The sequence below is a fragment of the Sarcophilus harrisii genome, chromosome 1, assembly GCF_902635505.1.
Source record: "Sarcophilus harrisii chromosome 1, mSarHar1.11, whole genome shotgun sequence".
NCBI lineage: Eukaryota > Metazoa > Chordata > Mammalia > Dasyuromorphia > Dasyuridae > Sarcophilus > Sarcophilus harrisii.
Genome location: NC_045426.1, coordinates 390,795,995 through 390,819,311, shown reverse-complemented (window position 1 = coordinate 390,819,311; position 23,317 = coordinate 390,795,995). Strand labels below are relative to the sequence as shown.

Genomic DNA, 23,317 nt, shown 5'->3' with positions numbered 1-23,317 from the left:
GTACTGCAGTATTTTTGCCAAGAAAACCCCAAATGGGGACTTGGAGAATCAGACATTAATGAACAAAACAACAAAAAGCTGCTAATAATCAATATATTGGAAAATATAATTGTCAATACTATTGTTCTCCCTATTATCACAGACCTTAATCCCAACAGTTAAAGAATTTCATTGATTTTCTCTTTGCATTTTTTTTTTTTTATTCTGCAGTACTTTACACTGGTGGTTGTTAAACCCATATATTCTACAAATATTATACCTATTCAGGTTCAGACTTTCTAAAACCTAGCTTTTTAAACTGTGGTTTATGACCCCATACGGGGTCTTGTAATTGAATGTGGGGGTCACAAAATTATGATTTATTATCAGTGTTTGATTTGTATATTTAATTTATATATCTATATATCTAGAGTCATGTAAAAATTTCTTGAGCAGAAAGGGGCTATAAGTGAAAAAAAGTTTAAGAAGCCTTCTTCTAAAGAATCAAAACCAGCAATCTTAATGTTCATTGATTCCCTATAACCCTCTATATGAATGCTGTTACAAAGAAAATAGCAGTTAAGATGTCAATTTCTTCATTTAAAAGCAGTTATTCCCTGTATTTACCTCTTGTGAATTCTTGTACAGTTTCACTACAAATTTTAGGATATTTTTTATTCTAATTGTTGACTACATTCACATACTGAAAAGTAGGGTTGTGTGTGACCATGGTCAAGTCATGATATTTTTCAACTTAGTTTTTTTTTTTTTTACACTAATAACTTTCAGGATGGTAGTGAGAATCAAGTGAGATGCTAATTATAAAGTGCTTAGCATCATATAACTGTTACTTATTAGAGTGCAAAGTTCAATATTCTGAAATTCATTGACAAAAGTTAGCTATGATATCTTGGGCAAGTTATAACATTTCTCAATTTAAAATTTCCTTAACTAAAAAAAATAGAGATACTACTTAATCTTCCTGTCTCACAAATTTCTTCTTAGGATCAAACCTTTTAGATCATAGTTCACTAAAAATATTAAACTTAAACTAATTAATATACAAAGTATACTAATAAGATGTATATACATCTCTGAGTTTCAACTATTTATAAAATAAAATATAGAATTAGTTTTGATAACAATATAAATTGACCTACAATGGATATAAACCTCATAACTCTCCATGCTAACTAGTATAACCTTAGAACATCTTATTAATCACTTAATATATCAGTAACAATAACAGGGACCCTGGCCCTTAATGTGTATTCAGTTTAAATTTTGAATCTGATGTAGCACAAGTTCTCAAAACAATAGACAAAAATCATTATTGTATCATTTCAATAACTGTGGTGTATCAAAGATTTGTTACTCAAAATCCTATAATTGAGGAGCAGTATTCTCCCCATAATGCTACAAATGATGAAGCACTACAATATTAGACAACCCACCATTGCACTTGAGTTAAAGAGTTGAAGAAAGACCTCTAGCATGTTTAAACAGATTATACTATGTTATCAAGGATGTCTTACCCAAGTCATACTAAAGATATTAAAGGATAAGGACTGATAACATAGAAAACAAAGAAGGCAAAAGATGAACTTACCTGAGTGTTGTTAAGTCATTCTGTAATGTCCACCACTTTGTGACCCCATGAACCAGAGAATACCAGTTCTTTTTGTCCTTGCTATCTTTTGAAGTCTGTCCAGGTTCATATTTATTTTTTCAATGAGTTTATCCATCTGTTTATATATCATTCTATCTATCTAGCCTCTGCTATCTTTTTTTTTTCTTTTGCCTTCAATCTTTCCCAACATCAGGGTCTTTTCTAATCAATCTATCTTATCATTATATGATCAAAGTATTTGTTTCAGTTTCAATAGTAATTAATTTCTTTAGATACTGACTGATTTGAACTCTTGGCTGCCCAAGGGACTCTCAAAAGTCTTCTATAGCACCACAATTCAAAAGCTCTGATTTTTACAAAGTCCAACTCTGACAGTCATATATTGCTAATGGGAAAACCATAGCTTTGAATATATTGACCTTTGTTGAAAAGGTGATGGCTCTGCTTTTTAGTTTCTGTGATGTGGAGATTTTTCATAACTTTCCTTCCAATGACTAAGGTTCTTTTAATTTAATGGCTGCTGTAACTTTTAGGCCCCCCAATACAAAATCTGACAGTGCTTCCATTCTCTCCCCTTTATTTGCCAAGAAATAACAGGATTAGTTGTCAAGACCTTAGTGTGTGTGTGTGTGTGTGTGTGTGTGTGTGTGTGTTTAATGTTAACCTTCAAGCCAGCTTTTATACTCTTCTCTTTCAACCTCATTAAGTGGCTTCTTAATTTCACTTCATCAAAGAGATATTTATATATCTGAGGTCATTGATATTTCTCCCAACAACCTTAATTTTAGCTTTTGGTTCATCTAGTTTGCCATTTTACATATAAGTTAAATAAATAACCAGTTGTTCCATTTTTGTTTCTAACTGTTGCTTTTTGTCCTACATACAATTTTCTCAAGAAAAAAGAACAATGATCTGGTACTCCTCTTTCTGTGAGATTTTGTTGTGATCCATTCAAAGGCTTTAGTGTAGTAAATAAAGTAGAAGTAATTTTTTTTTCCTGGAACTCTCTTGCTTTCTCCATAATTCAGGGAATGTTGGCAACTTGGTCTATGGTTCCTTTGCCTCTTTAAAAACCAGCTAGTTCTGGTAATTCTTGCTTCACATATTGCCGAAGCCTAGCTTGCAGAATCTTAAGCAAAACCTTGCTAGCATATGGAAATATTGCAATTGTTCTTTAAATTGAACATTTTTCACTTGAGAGTATAGGAATAAATGGACTTTTTCTTAAAATAATCAGCAGCATCTATTTAAAACCATCAGTAAGCATCATATGTAATGAAGACAAACTGCAACCATTCCCAATAAGATCTGGGGTAAACAAAGGTTGCCCTTTACCATTACTATTTAATTTGTATTGACTTTGGCAATAAATAAAAGTTAAAGGAATAAGAATGGCAATGAAACCAAATTATCCAAATATATATGGAATGTAAAAAATGTGTATTTTAAGATCAACCGAACGGGAATTCATTAGGGAAAATGGTAGTCTTTATTCTCAGTGAAGAAGGATCGGAGGTGGAAAAGAATCGGAATGAATGTGTGCAGCGGTCAAACTAGCTGGACAGCAACCACACAATCAACAACTCATCTCCAAAGCCCAATCTCCCCAGCTTGTCTTCCTCCCTCTCTTCCCTCCACCCACCAAAATCGTCATTTCCTAACAACAATCAGGACTTGCAAAGGGAGGTGGGAGGGACCTCTTTTCAATCATGTATATTAATAAGGTTGCCCAATTATATCTAGCCTCATGTGTTTGGACCTCAGTGCATCGCTCAAACCTCCCCATTACATTTCCTTTCTTTTTTTTAGAACACGGTGGTTCCATCCCACTTAGGGGGTCAGACCCCAAGGGAGTGATCACAGCCTCCAACTTCTCAGGAGGAGGTGAAAGCACCGAAAGGAGGTGATCACAGCCTCCGCTTCTCAGAAAAGGCCTTTAAAACTAAAAAGGAATATCACGCCCCTACCTGACATCTCAGGAAGGGAATGAAAAGCACCAAGGGAAATGGGGTTGCTAGGGTTTCTGGGCTGAAGGGGTCTTAATCAAACCCATCAGCATGGGAGGTAACACAAAGCACAACAATAGCAAAGAGGCTATTGGGAACCCTCCCTCAGTCATAGGTGTGAAATTTAACAAAACTAATTTACACAAAGTAAAGGGAATAACCAAACAATATAAATCAACATGGTATATGGTTATATAACCAAAATCCAACATCAGAGTTACAAAGAAAATTCCATTTAAAGCTACGTAATATAAAATATTTAGGAATCTATCTGCCAAGGAAAAAGAAATTTGAAGAATTACAGACCATTTTCCACAAATTAAATCTGATCTAAAATTGGAAAAATAAAAATCTCTTGGATGAGAGCAAATATAATAAAAATGACAAAACCTAAACCAATCTATTTATTTTTAACCAATCAGACTACCAAAAAACTATTTTAATGACCTGAAAAATAACAACAAAATTCTTAGAAAAAAAAAGGTCAAAATTTCAAGGGAATTAATGAAAAAAAAAATAAGTAATGGCTTGCCCAGTCTAAAATTATATTATAACAGCAGTTACAAAACCATTTGGTATTCAAAGAATGTTAGTTGATCAGTAAATAGATTAGGTTAAAGGGATAAAACAAAAATAAAAACCTAATTTTGCAAAAAACCCAGGTTTGGGATAAGAACTTACTTTTGATAAAAATTGGGAAAATTGGAAACTAATAGCGAAATTAGGCATTGATCCATACTTAACACCGTACAAAGATAAGGTCAAAATGGGTTCATGCCTAAACAAAACAATAAAATTATTAATAAATTAAGGAACATAGGATAGTTTACCTCTCAGACCTGTGGGAGGAAGGACTTTTAGCAAAACAGAACTAGAGATCTTACTGATCCAAAAATAGAAAATTTGATTATACCAAACTGAAAAGTTTTTGTACAAACAAAACTAATCAGACAAATTAGAAGGAAGCAATAAACTTGGAAAATATTTTTACAGTCAAAAGGTTCTGATAAAGGCCTCATTTCCAAAATTAAAATTAACTCTACTTTATAAAAAAATCAACCATTCTCCAAATTGAAAATGGCATTCTCCCAAAGGATAATTGTTTCCCATTGCCTATTCTTATTCCTTTAATCTCTTTCTCATCTTATTCTATGCTAGCGTTTCTAATCTATTAAAATAATCGTGATATGGGAACCTTGTTTCCTCCAGATCTTATTGGGAATGGTTGGTTTGTCTCATTCTATATGCTTACTGGTTTTAAAAATGTGCTGCTGATTATTTTAAGGAAAAGTCCATTTATTCCTATATTAAAGTTTTTTTTAAAAGGAATGGATGTGGGATTTTATCAAATGTTTTCTGCATCTATTGAGATGATCATAGGTTTTGTTTTGGTTATTAACATAATTATATTGATATTTTTCCTAATATTGCCACCCTTTCCTGGTATAAATCCTTTGATCATAGTGTATTATCTTGGAATGATTTCTGATCTTTTTTGCTAATATCTTATTTAAGATTTTAGCATCAATATTCATAGGAGATTGGTCTAAATTTTCTTTCTCTGTTTTCAGCCTACCTGGTTTTATCGTCCATGTCTGTTATAGAAGGAATTTGGTAGGACTCCTTCATTCCCTATTTTATCAAATAATTTTTATAGCATTGGGGAATTTTCTTTAAATGTTTGGTAAAATTCCATTAAATCCATCTGGTCCTGGGGGTTTTCTTAGGGGTTGTTTAATTTCCTGTTCTTTTCTTTTCTGAAATGGGACTATTCAAAAATTACTTCCTCCTCTTTAGTTTGGAAGTCTATATTTTGGAGGTAGTCATCCATTTCACTTGGTTATCAAATTTATTGGCATAAAGTTAGCAAAATAACCATTTTCTCTAATTTCCATTTCATTGGTGGAAAGTTCTCCCTTTTCATTTTAAGACTACTAATTTCATTTTTCCTCCTCCTTTTTCTAATCAATTTCCAAAACATCTATTTTATAGGCTTTATAGAAAACTCTTAGTTTTATTAATTAGTTAATAGTTTTTTTACTTTTAATATTTTAATTTCTCTTTTTTTTAATTTCAATTTAGTATTTGATTGGGGGTTTTAATTTGGTCTTTTTTTTTTTTTTTTTTTAAAATTCATTGATCTTTTTCTTTCTCTGTTTTATTCAATAACCTCTGGATAAAAAATTCCCTCTTATTACCGCTTTCCATCCCACAAATTTTGGTATGATTCTCATCATTGTCATTATCTTGGTGAAATTATTAATTGTATCTATAATTTCTTCCCCTCTCCTTTAAGATGAAATTTTTAATTTCAATTCTTTTTGGTCTATTTCCCCCTAACTTTTTTGTTGAATGTGGTTTTTTATTGCATCAATCTGAAAAAAAGCATTTACTATTTCCCTTTCTTGCATTTAATTTTAAAGGTCTTTATGTCCCTAATATTAATATTTTTGAATAGGTTCCATGAACTCGGAAGAAAGTATATTCCTTTCTATCTCCATTCACTTTTCAAGTCCAACATACCTAATTTTCTAATATTCTATTTACTTCTTTAATTTCTTTCTTATTTGTTTTGTGGTTTGATTTGTCTAATTTAGGGAAATTAGATCCCACTATTACAGTTTGTTTCTTTTCTTTTTGCCTCTCTTCTTCTCCAGGGTTGGATGCCATACCACTTGGTGCATATTGTTTGATATTGAATTTTCATTGTTTATCCCCCGGGGATGTAGTTTCAGTCCTTATCTCTTTTAATTAGATCAATTTTTCTTTTGTTGATCTGGATAAGGACCCCTCTTTTGCTTCACCTAACTTAGATTTTTGCTCAGTCTTTTCCTTTCTCTATTGTATCTCCTGCTTTAAATGTGTTTCTTTAAACACCATATTTAGGGTTCTGACTTTTGATATCTGTTGCCTCCCTCTTTAGGGGAGTTCATCCCATTCACATTAGGTTAGAATTCTAAATCTTATTTCCTGATCCTAATAACCCCCCAGATTATCTTTCCTTTTCTTGCCTCCCCAACCCCTTTCCCCTTTTAAACTTATTCCCCTCTTTTTTTTTTAAATTAAAAATTTTATTTTTTTTTAATTTTTTTTTTAATAGCCTTTTATTTGGGTTATACATGGTAACTTTACAGTATTAACAATTTTAAAACCTTGTTTTTTTCCCTCTTCCCCCCCACCCCCTAAATGGCAGGATGAATGTTTAAATATTTAAAATATAACTTAGATACACAATAAGTATCAAAAAACATTTTTAAAAAGAATGACTATTTTTACAATTAGCTTTGAAGGAAAAAAATGGGTTATAAATATGGTTAGAATTCAATGTAATGGTTTTTTAGTCATCTCCCAGGTTCTTTTTTGGTATGCTAGTTCAGTACATTACTTCCATTGAAATGTTTGGTTGATCTCGTTGCTGAGGATGGCCGATCCTAGAACTGGTCATCATCTAGTATTGTTAATATTAATGATCTCCTGGTCCCCTCATTTCACTCACCGTTAAAATTCTCTCAGGTTTCTGAAATCATCCTGTTATCATTTCCCAAACAGTAATATTCCATAATTTTCATATCCACAATTTATTCAGCCATTCTCAATGTGGACATCCATTCAGTTTCCAGTTCTACCACTACAAAAGGGCTGCCCCATTTTTTACAGGTCCCCCCCTTCTTTATACTCTCGTTGGGATATAATCCATAGTAACACTCTGGATCAAAGGGTATGCACAGTTTGTCTTTTTGAGCATAGTTAAACTCTCTCAAAATGGTTGGTTCGTTCCAACTCCAAACAATGAATCAATGTCCCGTTTTATCCCTCAACAATCATTTATTTTTCCTTCACCAATCAAAAGGTTGTTAAGAGTATCTTAGAGTTTGTTTAATTTGCATTTCTCTGATTAATAATGACTTGGAGCATCTTTTCTATGATGAAATAGTTTCAATTTCTTCATCTAAATTGTCTGTTCATATCCTTTGAATTTTTCAATTGGAGGGCGTTTTTTTGTGATTTTCTCTATATATTTTGGAAATGAGGCCTTTATCAGAACCTTTGACTGAAAAATTTTTCCAAGTTTTTGCTTCCCTTCAATCTTTCTGCATTAGTTTGTTTTAAAAAACTTTTCAGTTTGGTATAATCAAAATTTTCTATTTTGTGATCGTAATGATCTCTATTCTCTTTGGTTTGGGCCCCCTTCCACAGGTCAGAGGTAAATATCCTATGTTCCTCTAATTTATTTAATTTCATTCTTTATCCCTGGTCAGAACCCATTTTGACCTTATCTTTTCAAGCTTGTATGGATAATCCGTTTCTGCCATATTAGTTTCCAATTTTCCCACCAATTTTTATCAAACAGTAAGTTCTTATCCCAAAGCTGGGATCTTTGGGTTTTCAAAGACTAGGTTTTTTTTGACTTTTTACCTGAACCCAATCATTCCACTGATCAACTAATCTTTCCTTACCAATACCAAATAGTTTTTGGTCTGCTCTAAAATATAATTTTAGATCTGGTACACTAAACCATCATTTGATTTTCTTTTCATTAATTCCCTTGAAATTTTACCTTTTTTTTATAGAACTTTGTTTTATTTTTCTGGTCATTAAAATAGTTTTTTGGATTGGTTTTAGCACTAAATAAATAATTAGTTTTAATTTTTTTTTATATTTGCTCGCCCTATCCCAAGGCATTTAATTTTTCAATTGGTTAGACCAATTTGTGTGAAAATGGTCTGTAATTTGCTCATAATTCCTGATTTTCCTTGGCGGATAGATTCCTAAATTTTATATTATCAGTGTTCTTTAAAGAATTTCTCTTTTAACTCTGAATTTGGTTTTTAGTGATATATAAAATCTGATGACTTTGGGGTTTTTTTTAACCAAAACCCAACTTTGTGGTGGATTATTTTCTTTTGCAGGTCTCTGAAGTTCTCTAATTCCATCATGTCATCGCAAGGTGATAATTTGGCCCTCATTTATTCTTATTCCTTTAATCTCTTTTTCTCAGCTCTTATTGCTATAGCTGCTTTCTAATACAATATTAAATAAATGGTTGAAATTGTTGTTTATCGATCTTATTGGGAATGGTTCGGTTTGTCTCATTCATATATCTTATGATGGTTTAAATAGATGCTGTATTTTTAAGGAAATCCATTTTTCCTATACTCTCAAGTGTTTTTTAATGGAATGGATGTTGGATTTTATCAAATGCTTTTTCTGCATCTATTAGATGATCATATGGTTTTGTTAATTTGGTTATTAAATGGAAATTTTTGATAGTTTTCCTAATTTAACCAATGCATTCCTGGTTTCCTGGTAGTTCTCCTTTTCATTTTAAGATACTAATTTCATTTCCTCCCTCCTTTTTCTAATCAATTTACCAAAGGCTTATCTAATTGCCTTTTCCCTCTTATTCGGTTGGCTGCATCCACAAATTTTGGTATGCGTCTCATTTATCATTATCTTGGGTAAATTATTAATTGTATCTATAATTTGCTGCATCATTCTTTAAGATGGGATTTTTGGTTTCAATTTTTTGGTGTCCCCTTTGTTCGATCTTATTCTTTATAATCCCTCCCTCCTCCTTTGGTCTTTCCCCTTCCTTCCCTTATTACTCTTTTTTCTTTTCCTTTTCCTCTCCCCCTTTTTTAATGAGGGAGAGGTTTTCTCTAAAACAAATATCAATTATTTTTCTTTGAGCCAACTTATAGGTAAAATTCCACAATGTTCCTCCCCCTTAAATTCCCTCAGAATGTAAGTTTCCTTTGCCTCTTTGTGGGATGTGGTTTCCTTTTTTTCCCTCCTTTTATTCTTCCTTCCCCATATCACTTCCCTTTTTATGTTATATCAGTACAATCAAATTATACATGTATTCTTTTGTATATCCACAACAAATCAATTCTCAAGGTTTTTTTTACCTTTTCTGCATCTCTTGGGTTTATGGTTGGAGATCAAATTTTTTGTTTAGTTCGGTTTTTTCTTCAGAAATAAATAATTCATTTGTTTTTAAATGCCATTTCTTCCTGGGAAAATGCTCAAAACTGGGTAGTTTATTCTTGCTGTCCCAATTCTTGTGCCTTTTGGAAATTATTCAGGCCCTTCTTTCCTTTAATTAGAGGCAAGTCTTGGGTATCTTTGTGGCACCTCATATTTAAATGGTTTTGCTGTTTAAAATTTTTCCTTAATCTGATAGTTCAAATTTTGCCACAATATTCCTTAGGGTTTTTATTTTGGGTTTCTTTCAGATGGTGTTTGATGAATTCTTTCCAATGCCAATTCTATTCTATTACATCGGGCAGTTCTCTTTGATGATTTCTTGTAAAATAGTATCAGGCTCTTTTTCATCATAGTTTTGGAAAGTCCAAAATTCAGATTATCTCTCTAGATCTATTTTCCAAGTCTGTCGTTTTGCAAGTGATAATTCATGGTTTTCCAGCTTGTCATTTTTTTTTTTTGTTGCTGATTCTTGCTGCCTCAATGTCAGTATTTTCTATTTTCAGTTCTAATTTTTAAAATTTTTCTTTTGGTTTTTTTACTTCTTTCTGTATATATAATTAGTTTTTAAATTATTGTTTTGGTCTTGATTTTTTCCATTTCACTAATTTTTTTTTTTAGTTAATTATTTTCTTTTTCCAATTCCAGTCCTTTTCTTCGTTTCTTTGTCCAATTCCGTCCTACCTTGGGAGTTTTTGTCTTTTCAATTACAAATCCTACTTTCTAGTGATTCTTTATTTTTCCAATTCACAATTCTTACTTTCCTCGATTTTTTTTTCAATTCAAATTTTGTTTCCCTGCACTTCCCGGAATTTTTAACTTTTCAATTCTATTTCAGGAAGTTGTTGCTCTCTTTAAAGGCTTCTCTTTCCTTTCCCCATTTATCTTTTCTCTCTTTTGAGCTTTTTGGTCTCTTCTTGGGAAGCTTTCATTGGAGGACATCTGATGCATTTTCTGTTTGAGGTTCTTCGGTTTGCTGACCTGCTCTTTTCTGCGAAGTTGTTGATCGTTCTTTTCATCTTTTTTATTCTGTTTTAAAGCCTTTGGGTGGGTCTCCTAGGCAAGGGGTTACCAGCTTCCTCGAGCAGGGAGGGTAAACGATTTCCCTGGTTGGGGATGCTCTGGTGGAGTTTTCCTTCCCCCAACAGAGTGGTTCAGCATTGAGCTACAAAGTGCCCAGTTGGGCTAGTGGGTTAGGTTGCCCTGGCTAAGGGCAAGGGGTGAAAGTGCCTGCCCCAGGCCGGGCCCTCTTTGGACTGTAATTTGCACGCTGCAGGGCCAGGCCCCCAACTCTGCCCAGTGTCTCTGCCCAATGCAAATCGCCCTGGAAAAGCTCTGGCCCCAAGCCGGCCCCCCACTGTCAGTTGGAGGCTAACCCTCGTCCTCCTGCCCGTGGGATCCGCCCCCAAGGAAAAGCCCCTCTGGGGTTGGGGCTGCCTTTTGCTGAGATCTGTCTTTCCTTTCGGGTTTGAGACTCTCCCTGGGAATTTCTCTCCCGTCGCGTTCTCCCCCTGGCCCCGGAACCAAACTTTTTGGTAGACTGCAGATTTTCTTTGGCTGGTAGTTGTTCTTTCCTTATCTTCAACTGTAGCAGTCAAGACTATTTTTGGGCTATATAATATTGATAAAGGGGTGAAGAGCTTAATCGCGTCTTTTCTCCCGCCATCTTGGCTCCGCCCCCTGAGGTAAACTTCTTGATGAGTTCTTCAGTCAATGGTGCAGACACACTTCTTGGCATATTCACTTAAAAGCTTTTTTCTCCTATTAATTGTGAGTTCCACTAAGGAACTTCCCTTTATTAATTGTTAACACACACACACACACACACACACACACACACACACCTTCCTTGCTAATCTTGTGTGCTATTTACATAATAAAATAGCAAAACTTTAGCAACCTATGATGGAAGACTTAAAATAGTTGCTCCATGTTGTGAACTTTCATATAATATTCTTTTTACAATTATACCTTCCCCAAACCACTCCTGATGCTCTTTTTACCACTTCAATAGCAGGTATTTTACATTTTCTGTCTCCTTTTTTTTTCTCTCCTTTGAGTGTATGCTTTTGGGTTTTATAAAGTTACTCTTCCTTTTGGGAAATCTGTATTTGAAACAATATTTGATGCTCGTCACTATCTTCTTTTGTATTCTTATCTTTCCAGCTACAGTTTTTAAATTGGGATTTTGTCTTATGCTTGTCCTCTCTATAATAGTGTAATTGGTCCTATTTGACCTTGTGTTGGATATTTGACTCAATGTCTTAAATTTTAGGTCCCTTGGATCTTTGAGGTTCTGTGTTTTGAATCTTTAGGGCCCTTTATAGCATTTTTTAATAGAGTGTTAGGGAACTAAGAGTAGGTATGAGGAAGTTACTTTTTTCTTGCCTATACTGTTGGCTGTTTTCATGTGCTTTCAAGAGACTCACTTTCCTGGGTTACCCTCAACCTGGAATTTCTGGGAGATTCCAAGATTCACGCTACCCTCAAATAAGTAACCATTCAGGATATATTTATTTCTGACACTTCTCTGATACTTTTGAAAACCTAGGTCTTTATCTATCTATGTTGTTAGATTTGGGGGTGGTTTCTTTTCCATCAAATACTGGCTAAATTTTGTGCAGTTTTGAGGTAGAAAAAAATTCTTAATGTAGTTTCTCATTTGGTAAATGTCTTAGGTTTTTGCTGAACAGATGTATGAAATCTGGCTAGACTACCTCTCCATTAATATCATACTTACAGATCAGGCATTTAATTTTACTCTATAGATAATTCTCATAACAGTCAACAAGACTAATCAACAAATAAAAAGAGCTAATATTTGAATATCACTTTAAGGTTTTCAAAGTTATACCTACATATAGGTAGATATACATACACATACACATATGTATACACATATATGTACACAAATACACATATATATTTTCTTATGATTATCAAAATAATATTATTACATGTTGTTAATTTAATAGACATGTATTAAACACTTATGCCTCAAGTGTTGGACCAAGTATTAGGGATACAAATCAAACAAATCAAAATTATATACATTTAAAAAATGGGGAAACTAAGGCTCAGGGAAAATTGGTGATTTTCTTTCTTTCTTTCTTCTTCTTCCTCCTCCTCCTCCTCCTCCCCTTCCTCCTTCTCTTCCTTTTTCTCCTCTTCCTCCTCCTCCTCCTCCTCCTCCTCTTCCTCCTCCTTCTCCTTTTTTTTGCTAAGGCAATTGGGGTTAAGTGACTTGCCCAGGATGACAAGCTAGGAAGTATTAAGTGTCTGAGGCCAGATTTGAATTCAGAATCTTGACTTCAGATCTGGTATACCATCCATTGCACCAACTAGCTGCCCCTAAAATTGGTGATTTTCTATGATTCACAAATCAATATGAGAAAGGGATCAAATTTTAATCTTCTTGACTTTAAGTACAGCAATTGCCAGTAAACACTGGAAAATTACATGATCAGGAGGTGGGAAGAAGTGGGAGACTATATTACACGTATGAAATTATTAGAATATAATACAAGAGCATGTATAAAAAAAAGCTAGCATTGATAAAGTACTTTGGAATTTTCAAGATGCTTTACAAATTTCTCCTTTAATCTTCAAAAACAAAAGCAAAAACCCTGAAAGTAGTTAATATTATTATCCTGATTTTGTGTATGAGGAAACTGAGGCAGAGACAGACACAGAACAAAAGACTTTCTCAGGGTTACAGAGTTAATAATTGTCTTAGGCCAGATAAGAATTCAGGTCTTTTGGACTACAGAGTCCTTGTTCTAACCATTTACCCCCATTATACACCTGCCTTGTGTCAGACAATAAATAGAAGTTTAGAAAATATGTCCTAGTATGGAGAGAGCTTTCTGGAGAAAGCAGTATTGATTTGAATCTGAAATAATGGATGGGGTTTGGATAGATGTCCATCAAGAAGGAGGCACCTCAGTGGAACAATCATGGTATTTAAAAGAATTGATTGAATCAGAATGGTATATTAGAAAGAATGATGAATAGGGAGCCAAACTCATTGTATAAAGAGGTGAAATGATCTCTTAGTTCGTGACAATTCCAGTGCTTGACTGTAGTACTCAGTGATACTCTATTTTAGTCTTTCCATTTCACCACAAATAATAGAAGATTCTTCTGTCCCTTACTGTAGTGCACATTAACATATTTCCAAAGCATGTTGTCAATAACCATTCTTAAATAGAGCTTTAAGGTTTACAGAGCACTTTCCTTCCAACAATCCGATTTGTATGCAGTCTAGATAATTTCCTTTCTATATAGAGAAACTGAAACTCAGAGAAGATTGGAAATGACATTTGACATTAAGCTGAATAATGAAATTGAATCTAAACTTCTTGGCTCTGGGTCTATCTTTCTTGTTTTAATGTTATAATTTCAAAACAATTTAATGCTGCATGACAGTCATTTTCTTACAAATTTAGCAATAATAACTGCTGTTGGATTAAAGGTAATTATGGGTGCTTTGTTCTGTTTCCAGTAAGGAAGTATATATTCTAACAAGGTTCAGTCCTCACCTACAAGACCAATCAGGTTCCTTTTCTCAGACTTGTGTGATTCTTTACATGTTTACCTAGAATCTAAAGAGAATCTACTTAAAGCTTAGATTTGGGTTCATATTTAAAGTCTCCTCCCAAATGGAAAAGTAGAAAGACACACATTGTACACTAAGGATTAGGCAACAACATTCTTTAATTTCATCTATACAAAAGAAATGTTAAAATTAATGCAAGGATTCATAAGTAATCATTGAAACCCCTCCTCCCAAACAAATAACAACAACAACAAAAACCAACAACAAAATATGAAACAGTTTTTTACCTCATAATATATACCTGTTAACTTTATAGGTTGATGGTTATGAAAATTGTTGACTCATCCGAATGCCAGATGATTGTACCAAAGCCTGTGACTGCAGGAAAGGAAGGGACATAGTTGGAGTGCCTCCTTAACCAGCCAGAAGAGGTCTATCAGTGATGAGGGAGAACCAGCAAAGCAAATGGACAGCTTTTCTGAAATTCATCCATGAATTTAAAGTGGTTATAAAATGAAATCTCATTCAAGGGTAATTGATTTAAATGCTTACATTGTTCAAGAGATTGTATCAGATTCTGGAGTACAAATACTTAACTTGTTTTCATTTTTATTGCTTAAAAGTCCACATTCTCAAGAAATCAAGTACCTAATCTAATCTCATTGGAGTAAATATCAGTATGATCTTTAAAAGTTTTCATTCTACCTGAACTCAGTCATTCATTTGTAGAATACTTCTTGAGCAAAACTGAGTTGTTCAGATATGATATAAAGAAATAAATATAGTAAAGAATAACTGTAAGGTTATGAATATAGGAATGGGCATAGTACATGGAAGAGATGTCAGAATGTGTTGGCAGACTCTGTGAGTGCATTTCCAGTGATATTACCCCTTCTTTTCAGGAATAAATGAAGGAAACAACCATTTATTAAGCTCCTTCTGTGTGCCTGGTATTATATTAAGCATTTGATAAATATTGACAAATAATGGGAATCCAACCAGGTACAGAGCTAGAAATAATAAAGTTATAAAGAAAGGTTGATTGAGGGTAGAAATAACTAGTTTTTTTTTTTTTGGTTTTTTTTGATATACTGACTTTGATGTGCCGAGGATAGATCCAAGTAGAGATTCCCTAGGGTATTTGGACAAATCTTGAACTTGGGAGAGAGGTCAAGCAGAAATTTATTTAGGAGGTATATTTCTGGAAGTTATAGTTAAAACTATGGGAGCAAACTAGACAAATAAAGGAGAGATTAGAGAATCAAAAAAATCTGCTTAAAGGGATTATTAAGAAATGAAGATAACTGGGCTTATATCCCAAAGAGATCATAAAGAAGGGAAAGGGACCTGTATGTGCACGAATGTTTGTGGCAGTCCTCTTTGTAGTGGCTAGAAACTGGAAACTGAATGGATGCCCATCATGGGCAGAATGGCTGAATAAATTGTGGTATATTAATATTATGGAATATTATTGTTCTGTAAGAAATGACCAACAGGATGATTTCAGAAAGGCCTGGAGAGACTTACACGAACTGATGCTGAGTGAAATGAGCAGGACCAAGAGATCATTATATATGTCAACAACAATACTATATGATGACCAGTTCTGATGGACCTGGCCATCCTCAGCAGTGAGATCAACCAAATCATTTCCAATGGAGCAGTAATGAACTGAACTAGCTACACCCAGAAAAAGAACTCTGGGAGATGACTAAACCATTACATTGAACTCCCAATCCCTATATTTATGCGCACCTGCATTTTTGATTTCCTTCACAAGCTAATTGTACAATATTTCAGAGTCTGATTCTTTTTGTACAACAAAATAACGGTTTGGTCATGTATACTTATTGTGTATCTAATTTATATTTTAATATATTTAACATCTACTGGTCATCCTGCCATCTAGGGGAGGGGGTGGGGGGATAAGAGGTGAAAAATTGGAACAAGAGGTTTGGCAATTGTTAATGCTGTAAAGTTACCCATGCATATAACCTGTAAATAAAAGGCTATTAAATAAAAAAAAAAAAAAAGAAATGAAGATAACAATAAAACCTAAAGCATTTTGCTTTTAGGTGTTCAAAATGGAGAGAATATAACCTTAGTATTTAAGAAAAGCAAGTTAGAGTATCTTTCAGTTGAAAATAATTTCTCCATTGCATGCAACTGCAATTCTAGAATAGAATTTTAAGTATTTTTATGTCTAACAAATTCTAGAAATGAGTATCAATTTACAAAGCAGTTTTTTTCCCCTAAACATGACCAGTATGGATGTTTTTTACTTTCCAAAATACTTCTGAGTCATCAAAGAAAGTTTATGTTGTGTTCACTTTGTTTTAGTCTGGTACATTTTATTGTGTTCTAGTTCTTTGAAAATGAATCATTCATACATGGTATACCATTTATAGTAGCTTTTTTTTTAAGCTGGGTATTTGATTCTCAGTGGCACTGTGGAGAATCTAATGGGAAATGATCACTTGACTTGAAATCAGGAGAGAAACTGATTTGAAGCATGCTTCTTCCACTTAGAGGACTGGACTTAGAATAAGTAAGACATATATCCAAAACTTGGACTAGCTAGGTGTCCCTGGGTAATCAATTAATCTCCTTACATGCTTTGGTTTCTTCCCCTGTAAAATAGAATTAATCACAGCATCTACCTTGCAGGGTTTAAGATATTGTATGTAAAAAGTTTTGCAAACCTTGAAGAGAGATTATACATAACCAATTGTTATTGTAGTTATGAGATCCTGAAAAAGTCAGTCCAGTCACAACTCTTTCAGCCTTAGTGTCCTCATCTTTAAAATGGGAATAATACCTGCAGCACTTACTTTGCAGGGTAATGGTAGAGATCAAAGGGAATATATTAAGAAGACCACGAAAATGGTAATGCATCATATACATTCCAGCATTATACAGATTTCCTGTAGTGTCTGATGCACATTTATAATTTATAGTAATTATTTTTAAAGTTTTTGAAAGGATATAAGAAGCACAGAAATTTAGAGACCCTCAAAGTATATAGGGGAATTAGTTGGAAGAATGTCTAAAGAAAAACACAGAAGCTGGAGAGCAGATGTATTTATGGGGTAAATTGTACTTCACCAGAGAGAATGAACATAGGGAAGAGTGATGAACTGTACTTTATAAACAATCATCTCAGCATCAATTCAGGATAAGAATGTTTTCATTCTTCATTAAGTTAGTCTAATATAACATGCTTAGACCACACATTTGGAAAGGAGAACAAGGAAGAGGGAGAGATAAAGAAAGAAGTTTCACTGGAGATATGAAAGCTAGAATTGATATAGTATTATATATTATATATATTGAAATGTAATATTCAGCCATTACATTTGGTAAGTCACTTTTTTTCCATGGACCTTCTCATCTATTAAAATGGGAATGATAAATATATGTATTACCTACTTCATGGAAATGCCGAAAGTGTTTTAAAAATTTCAAAATTCCTATAGAAATATGAGTTATTCTTTTGGGGTTAAAAACAATTTGTATGAGAGATGGTATGTATAAAAGATGGATGATAGTATCTCAGACATCAGATTTCTAGCACAAAAAAAAAGATTTAATATAGAGATTTCTCTATAGTTTGCTGTTTTGCAGAATATCGTGGTGAGTATCTCCTTCTACATGGGCACACACACACAACAGTCAGTATATGGAATTTTTAAAAGGCAAGGGTATTAGATTTGGAGTCTGACATGTATTGGCTATGTGACTCTAAGCAATTCACTTAACTGTTCATATATGCAAGAGTCTAGAGAGTCTCCTCATTCAAGAGTTACCTTTGTCATTGAGATCAACAGTCTAGATCTTTTACCAGTCACATAGCTACTGAGTATCAGAAGCAAAACAAAACCGCAGGTCTCCTGACACTAATGTCACTAATTTCTTTGCAATCCTTTCAACTTTTTATTCTTTGTCTCCCTCAGGTTTCCTTAATCACTAAATCACTTAAACACTGAGCAAGGCAGGGAATGCTCAGAGGCCCTGTTGAATTCTTGATATTTTGCCATGCCTAGAGACAAAAGTCAATAAATAATTGTTTAATTAGAGAGATACCAGCTGAGTGTATGGGTTTTATAATATCAGGCCTTGTTTTTCTTCAATGAGTAAAATTACATACTTCAGAAATGGATTTAAAAAAAAAATTCCTACCCCCTGTCTTTGGCCACCCACCTCTGGTTCACCTAAATTTCAGCTGTATAGTCTTCAGAATGGATATACAAGCCAAACATTCCTGACAATAATAATAAGCCAACAGCTAATGTACCCCAGAACTGTTAAATAATGCAGTCCTCTGATCTGTGAAGAAATTACAATATAACCATTTACTACCAATGGTGTTTATGGGATTCCAAACTCGGGATTCACTGGAGCAATCTCTTGACTAGCTCCAATTAATAATGGATAATACCAACTCATGTCAAAATGCAACATCTCTGACAGAACTCCTGCATTTTCATTTTCAAAAGAATATTGTCAACAATGGAATGATCTAACGGAAAAAGTGGCCTTTCCTTCCATGATAATCCCATATGGTATTATTTATTTGCTTCAAGTTGTGAATAAGAACATCTCTTCTTTTTGGAATATGGAAAAATGTAATATTAATATATTGAAATTAGATTATCAGTGCTTTTCTCTAGGACAACATTAGGATGAGTATATAACTTTAGAGTGGTGGAACACATATTAAAATTACTACTTTGAATTTTGACCTTTCATAGTATGTGTTACCAGAATGAAAACACAAAACCTAAATAATTCCTCTGTTGCTTCAGCAGGAAGAATTTTACATAAGTTTTACATGAAGCCAAAATAAATAAATCATTTAGTTGAGAGGAAAAAACATTTCAGCAGTTATAGTCAAATGAAAATTTTAGGGTCATTAGTACATAGTTATTACTCTTCAGTATATAATAAAAATTCAATTAATAAGCACCCATTAACTGGAAGTTTCATAAAAACACACTGTGTGTGTGTGTGTTTTACCAGTCCTTTGATTTTATCAGTATAAAAGCTTCTTCTTTGTAACTTGCTCTATCAATGTATATCAACATATTCTCTAAAGCAATAAGCCTTCAAGAGTTAACTGGGGGCATTGAGAAGTTATGGAGCTTGCTTAAGAACATGCAAGCACTGTGTGTCAAGATAAGTTTTTGAACACAAATCTGACTGGTGAATTCTCTTTGTACTATCTACACCACATTGATATATGTGTGTATATTTTGACAAAACTGGTGGACATATTTACTGGTCTTGAATGGGAATGACTGGATAAAGTATTTCTCAGTATTGAATCACATGATCCCTGTTCCCAGAGCTGGAAGATTGGGTTTTGGACTCTAGGAAGTCACATGATCTTTAAAAGGTTAAATAGGAAGTGACAGGAGGTTATAGGAAGTGACATGATCTGTGGGATCTTTGGTGAACATTGGTCAAGGATGCATACATCCTTGTCCTTTTAGTCTATCCACTGAAAAGGCTTGGTTCTTCTCCTATTTAACCAGTTATTATTTCTGGCCTGCCGAGTTTCACCAGCACGTGATGGGAATTGGAATGGCTCCCAGGTGTGAGTCTGGGCCTTTCCCTGCAGGGATAAAATAAATGCTTGCTCTTTGTACCTGAAGATGTCTCCGATTTGTCAGTTTGGAAAAGGGTTTTAGCACCCATCCCACACAATCTTTTCCTGACAAAGATTGGTCCTTAAAATTACTTTGTGTCCAGCTTTGTTTCAAACTCTGTATTACTGTGATTGTTATTTTTATTGTTTGCCTATTTCTTCTAATTACATTTGGCATCAGTTCGTATAATTCTTCTCACATGTTTTATTTTTCTGAATTCCTCATGTATTTTATTTGATAATAAATTAATTTTGTTTTTAAAAATAAAAGTTTTTATTGTTAAAACATTTATAATCTACCTCTTTTTACTACCTCTGGGCAGATGGAACAACTTTGGGACAATAGATAGAACACTGAGCCATAAGTCAGGAAGATCTGATTTCAAATCTAACCTCAGATACTTAGTAGCTATGTGATATTGTGCAAATCATTTAATTTCTGTTTGCCTCAGTTTTCTCAAATGAAAATATAGAGCCAATCAGGAAGGAGAACTGATTATCCTGAATTTTTTATCTTAATTGGATATTTTGTTTTCTAAATGGACTTTTATTATAGCCCCATTCCAAGAGGAGGTTTAATATAGAATTCTTAGCTGAATTCCTAGCATTAAAAAAGTCATAATTCCGCAGTTAAAATTTCCAATCAGAAAGCCAAGATAGGATGCCAATCCTGGAGATTATTATTTCATCTCTACCTTTTACCTCATTAGCTTGCTAATACCCTAAAACTTTTTTATGGTTAGTCTACCTTATAGAGTGAAGGGTTCAGTAGGAACTTGCTATGACTTACTGGAGTGCTTCTCTTAATACTGTCTTCTCCCACTTAATTGCAACCTCCCTAGGGAATTTGTCTTTCCTGTTGTTAATTGCTAACACCCCTTTCCTTACTAATCAAAAAAAAAAAAAAAACCCTTATGAATTCACCCACTTTAGCAAAATAATAAAATCTTTGCCTTTTGATTTGGAGAAAGTCTAAGCCTTCTAATTCTTTTGAGACAACCAGCAATACTGGCCCATAACCCCAACATACTTTTGGGATCCAACATTCCCAAATACCAATATTTGGTGATCCTCATACAGAATTCAAAAACTCCAGAAATTTTGGGCTCAGAACCTTGTACTCTATCATTTAGTTGTGATCCTCAATAAAGCCACTGATGAAGATTCCTGTAGGAGAAAAGAGCTATTATATAAAGGGAGAAGGAGAATTTTCAATGGATATTATCTGTAGCGATTTGGGAGTGTATGGGAAGGAGGGTTTGGATGAAAGAGTATGCTAGTAAAATCCTCTGAGATGGGTAAATAATTGAAGGAAGACGAAAGTCTAAAATGATTTTGAGGTTATAGATGTATGTGTTTTGCAAAGCTTTTTTTCATATTTTTCAAGGCTACTTCTATAAAAAAAGATAAGGAAGTGGGATGTTTCAGAAATCTAATTTCAGGGCTATATAGTCAACTATAAACTGTGCTTATCATATGTTTATCCTTCAAATTGCTATTTTTAGCTGAGAGGAATTGGGAAACTATAAGGCAGAAATCTTGCCTGTGATCACCTTTCTTGATGTTCTCTCATGTGGACATCAAAAGGAAAAAGATGGGAAAGAGTATATCTTCATTCTGATGGACCAAGGAAAAGCCCCTTGATGAGGTTCTTGTTTCAGTTGACACATCATCAGGAAGCAAGCCCAGAAAAAAAGGAACTGATCAGAAGAATTATATGTGTTTTCTTAGCAAGAGAAAATTTCTCTATCTACTCTGTCTTTGAAATCACTATTTTACTTGCATGGAAAGCATTTTTTCTTTTAATAGAATTGCTTTTTATTTCTCTTTTTTTTTTCCAGATTGTCCTTTACTTTAATGTGCTTGCATTCCCAATCTGTTGTCCTTTCTTTTGCTTAGCGAGACCAATCATGATATGGTTTCTGTTATATCATGTATATCTGTTAAGTAGGCATAAATTCTGCTCTGAAAATTCTCATTATTTTTGTAGACCATTAAGAAATGTGTTCTCGGTTCAGTCAGGCGGAGACAGAGACGCTTCTGGAAGAACCATCACGATGGCCGCCCAAGGAGAACCCCAAGTGCAGTTCAAACTTGTATTAGTTGGTGATGGAGGTACTGGAAAAAACACATTTGTAAAACGTCACTTGACTGGTGAATTTGAGAAGAAGTATGTAGCCACCTTGGGTGTTGAAGTCCATCCTCTCGTGTTCCATACTAAGAGAGGTCCTATTAAATTCAACGTATGGGATACAGCTGGCCAAGAGAAATTTGGTGGTCTGAGAGATGGTTATTACATCCAAGCTCAGTGTGCCATTATAATGTTTGATGTAACATCAAGAGTTACTTACAAGAATGTACCTAACTGGCATAGAGATCTGGTACGAGTATGTGAAAATATCCCTATAGTGTTGTGTGGCAACAAAGTGGATATTAAGGACAGAAAAGTCAAGGCGAAATCAATTGTCTTCCACAGGAAGAAGAACCTCCAGTACTATGACATTTCAGCCAAAAGTAACTACAACTTTGAGAAGCCCTTCCTTTGGCTTGCTAGAAAACTTATTGGAGACCCTAATTTGGAGTTTGTTGCCATGCCTGCTCTTGCACCTCCAGAGGTTGTCATGGACCCAGCACTGGCAGCACAGTATGAGCAGGACTTACAGATTGCTCAGACAACTGCGCTCCCTGATGAAGATGATGACCTGTAAGGGAATGAAGCTAGAGCCCAGCGTCAGAGGTCTAGTTTTATAGGCAACTGTCCTGTGATGTCAGTGGTGTAGCGTGTTTGCCACTTTATTATATAGCTGAGCAGAACATGTGCTTAATCTTTGGGATGCTGAAGGAGATGAATGGGCTTCGGAGTGAATGTGGCAGTTTAAAAAATATAATTCATATTTTGGACCTGCGTATTTAGCTGTTTTGGACCGCAATTACGTCCCCTTGAGTTTCAAATATAAGACTGCTGCAGTCCCATCACAATATTCAGTGGTGAATCTTGTTTGTTACTGTCATTCCCATTCCTTTTTTCGTTTAGATCATAATAAAGTTGTATTTCAAAAAAAAAAAAAAAAAAAAAAGAAGAAATGTGTTCTCTTCAAAAAGATACTAAGGCCTCAACTTCAGTTTATATATTTGTCTTTGTCTTGTATTTATTCATAGATTCTTGAATTATAGTACTCTGAGCAAATTTCTGTTGCTTGTACTTCCATGTACCTCCACTGAAGATCTTGTAAGAATAAAGGTTTGCGTTGTGAGCTGATTTCTACCATAAACTGTTGGATTGGCCTGTGCTCTGTAACTGAATTGGAGAAGAGAAAAAGGTTAAGAAAGTTGAATAGATTAGCCAACTGGGAATTAAGGGTATTTGAGGGAACATAAACATGTATGCTGAAATCACCTAGAATGAAGGAGGGAGGGGATAAATTGTGTCAGGCACTGTACTCATGAAGAAAGGAGGAAGAAGTGTAAGGAAAAAAACCAATCTGGTTTGAATCTGGATTGAGTCATAAATT

The 23,317-nt window shown here is 34.1% G+C and overlaps 1 protein-coding gene across 1 annotated transcript; it reads left to right on the top strand.

Moving 5' to 3' along the window:
* The first annotated feature begins 21,807 nt into the window (after positions 1 to 21,807).
* LOC100916523 (GTP-binding nuclear protein Ran) lies at positions 21,808 to 22,784 on the top strand. The gene has a single exon (XM_031946107.1). The coding sequence runs from the start codon at positions 21,863 to 21,865 to the stop codon at positions 22,511 to 22,513; it is 651 nt and encodes a 216-aa protein (XP_031801967.1). The 5' UTR covers positions 21,808 to 21,862; the 3' UTR covers positions 22,514 to 22,784.
* Positions 22,785 to 23,317: the final 533 nt, after the last annotated feature.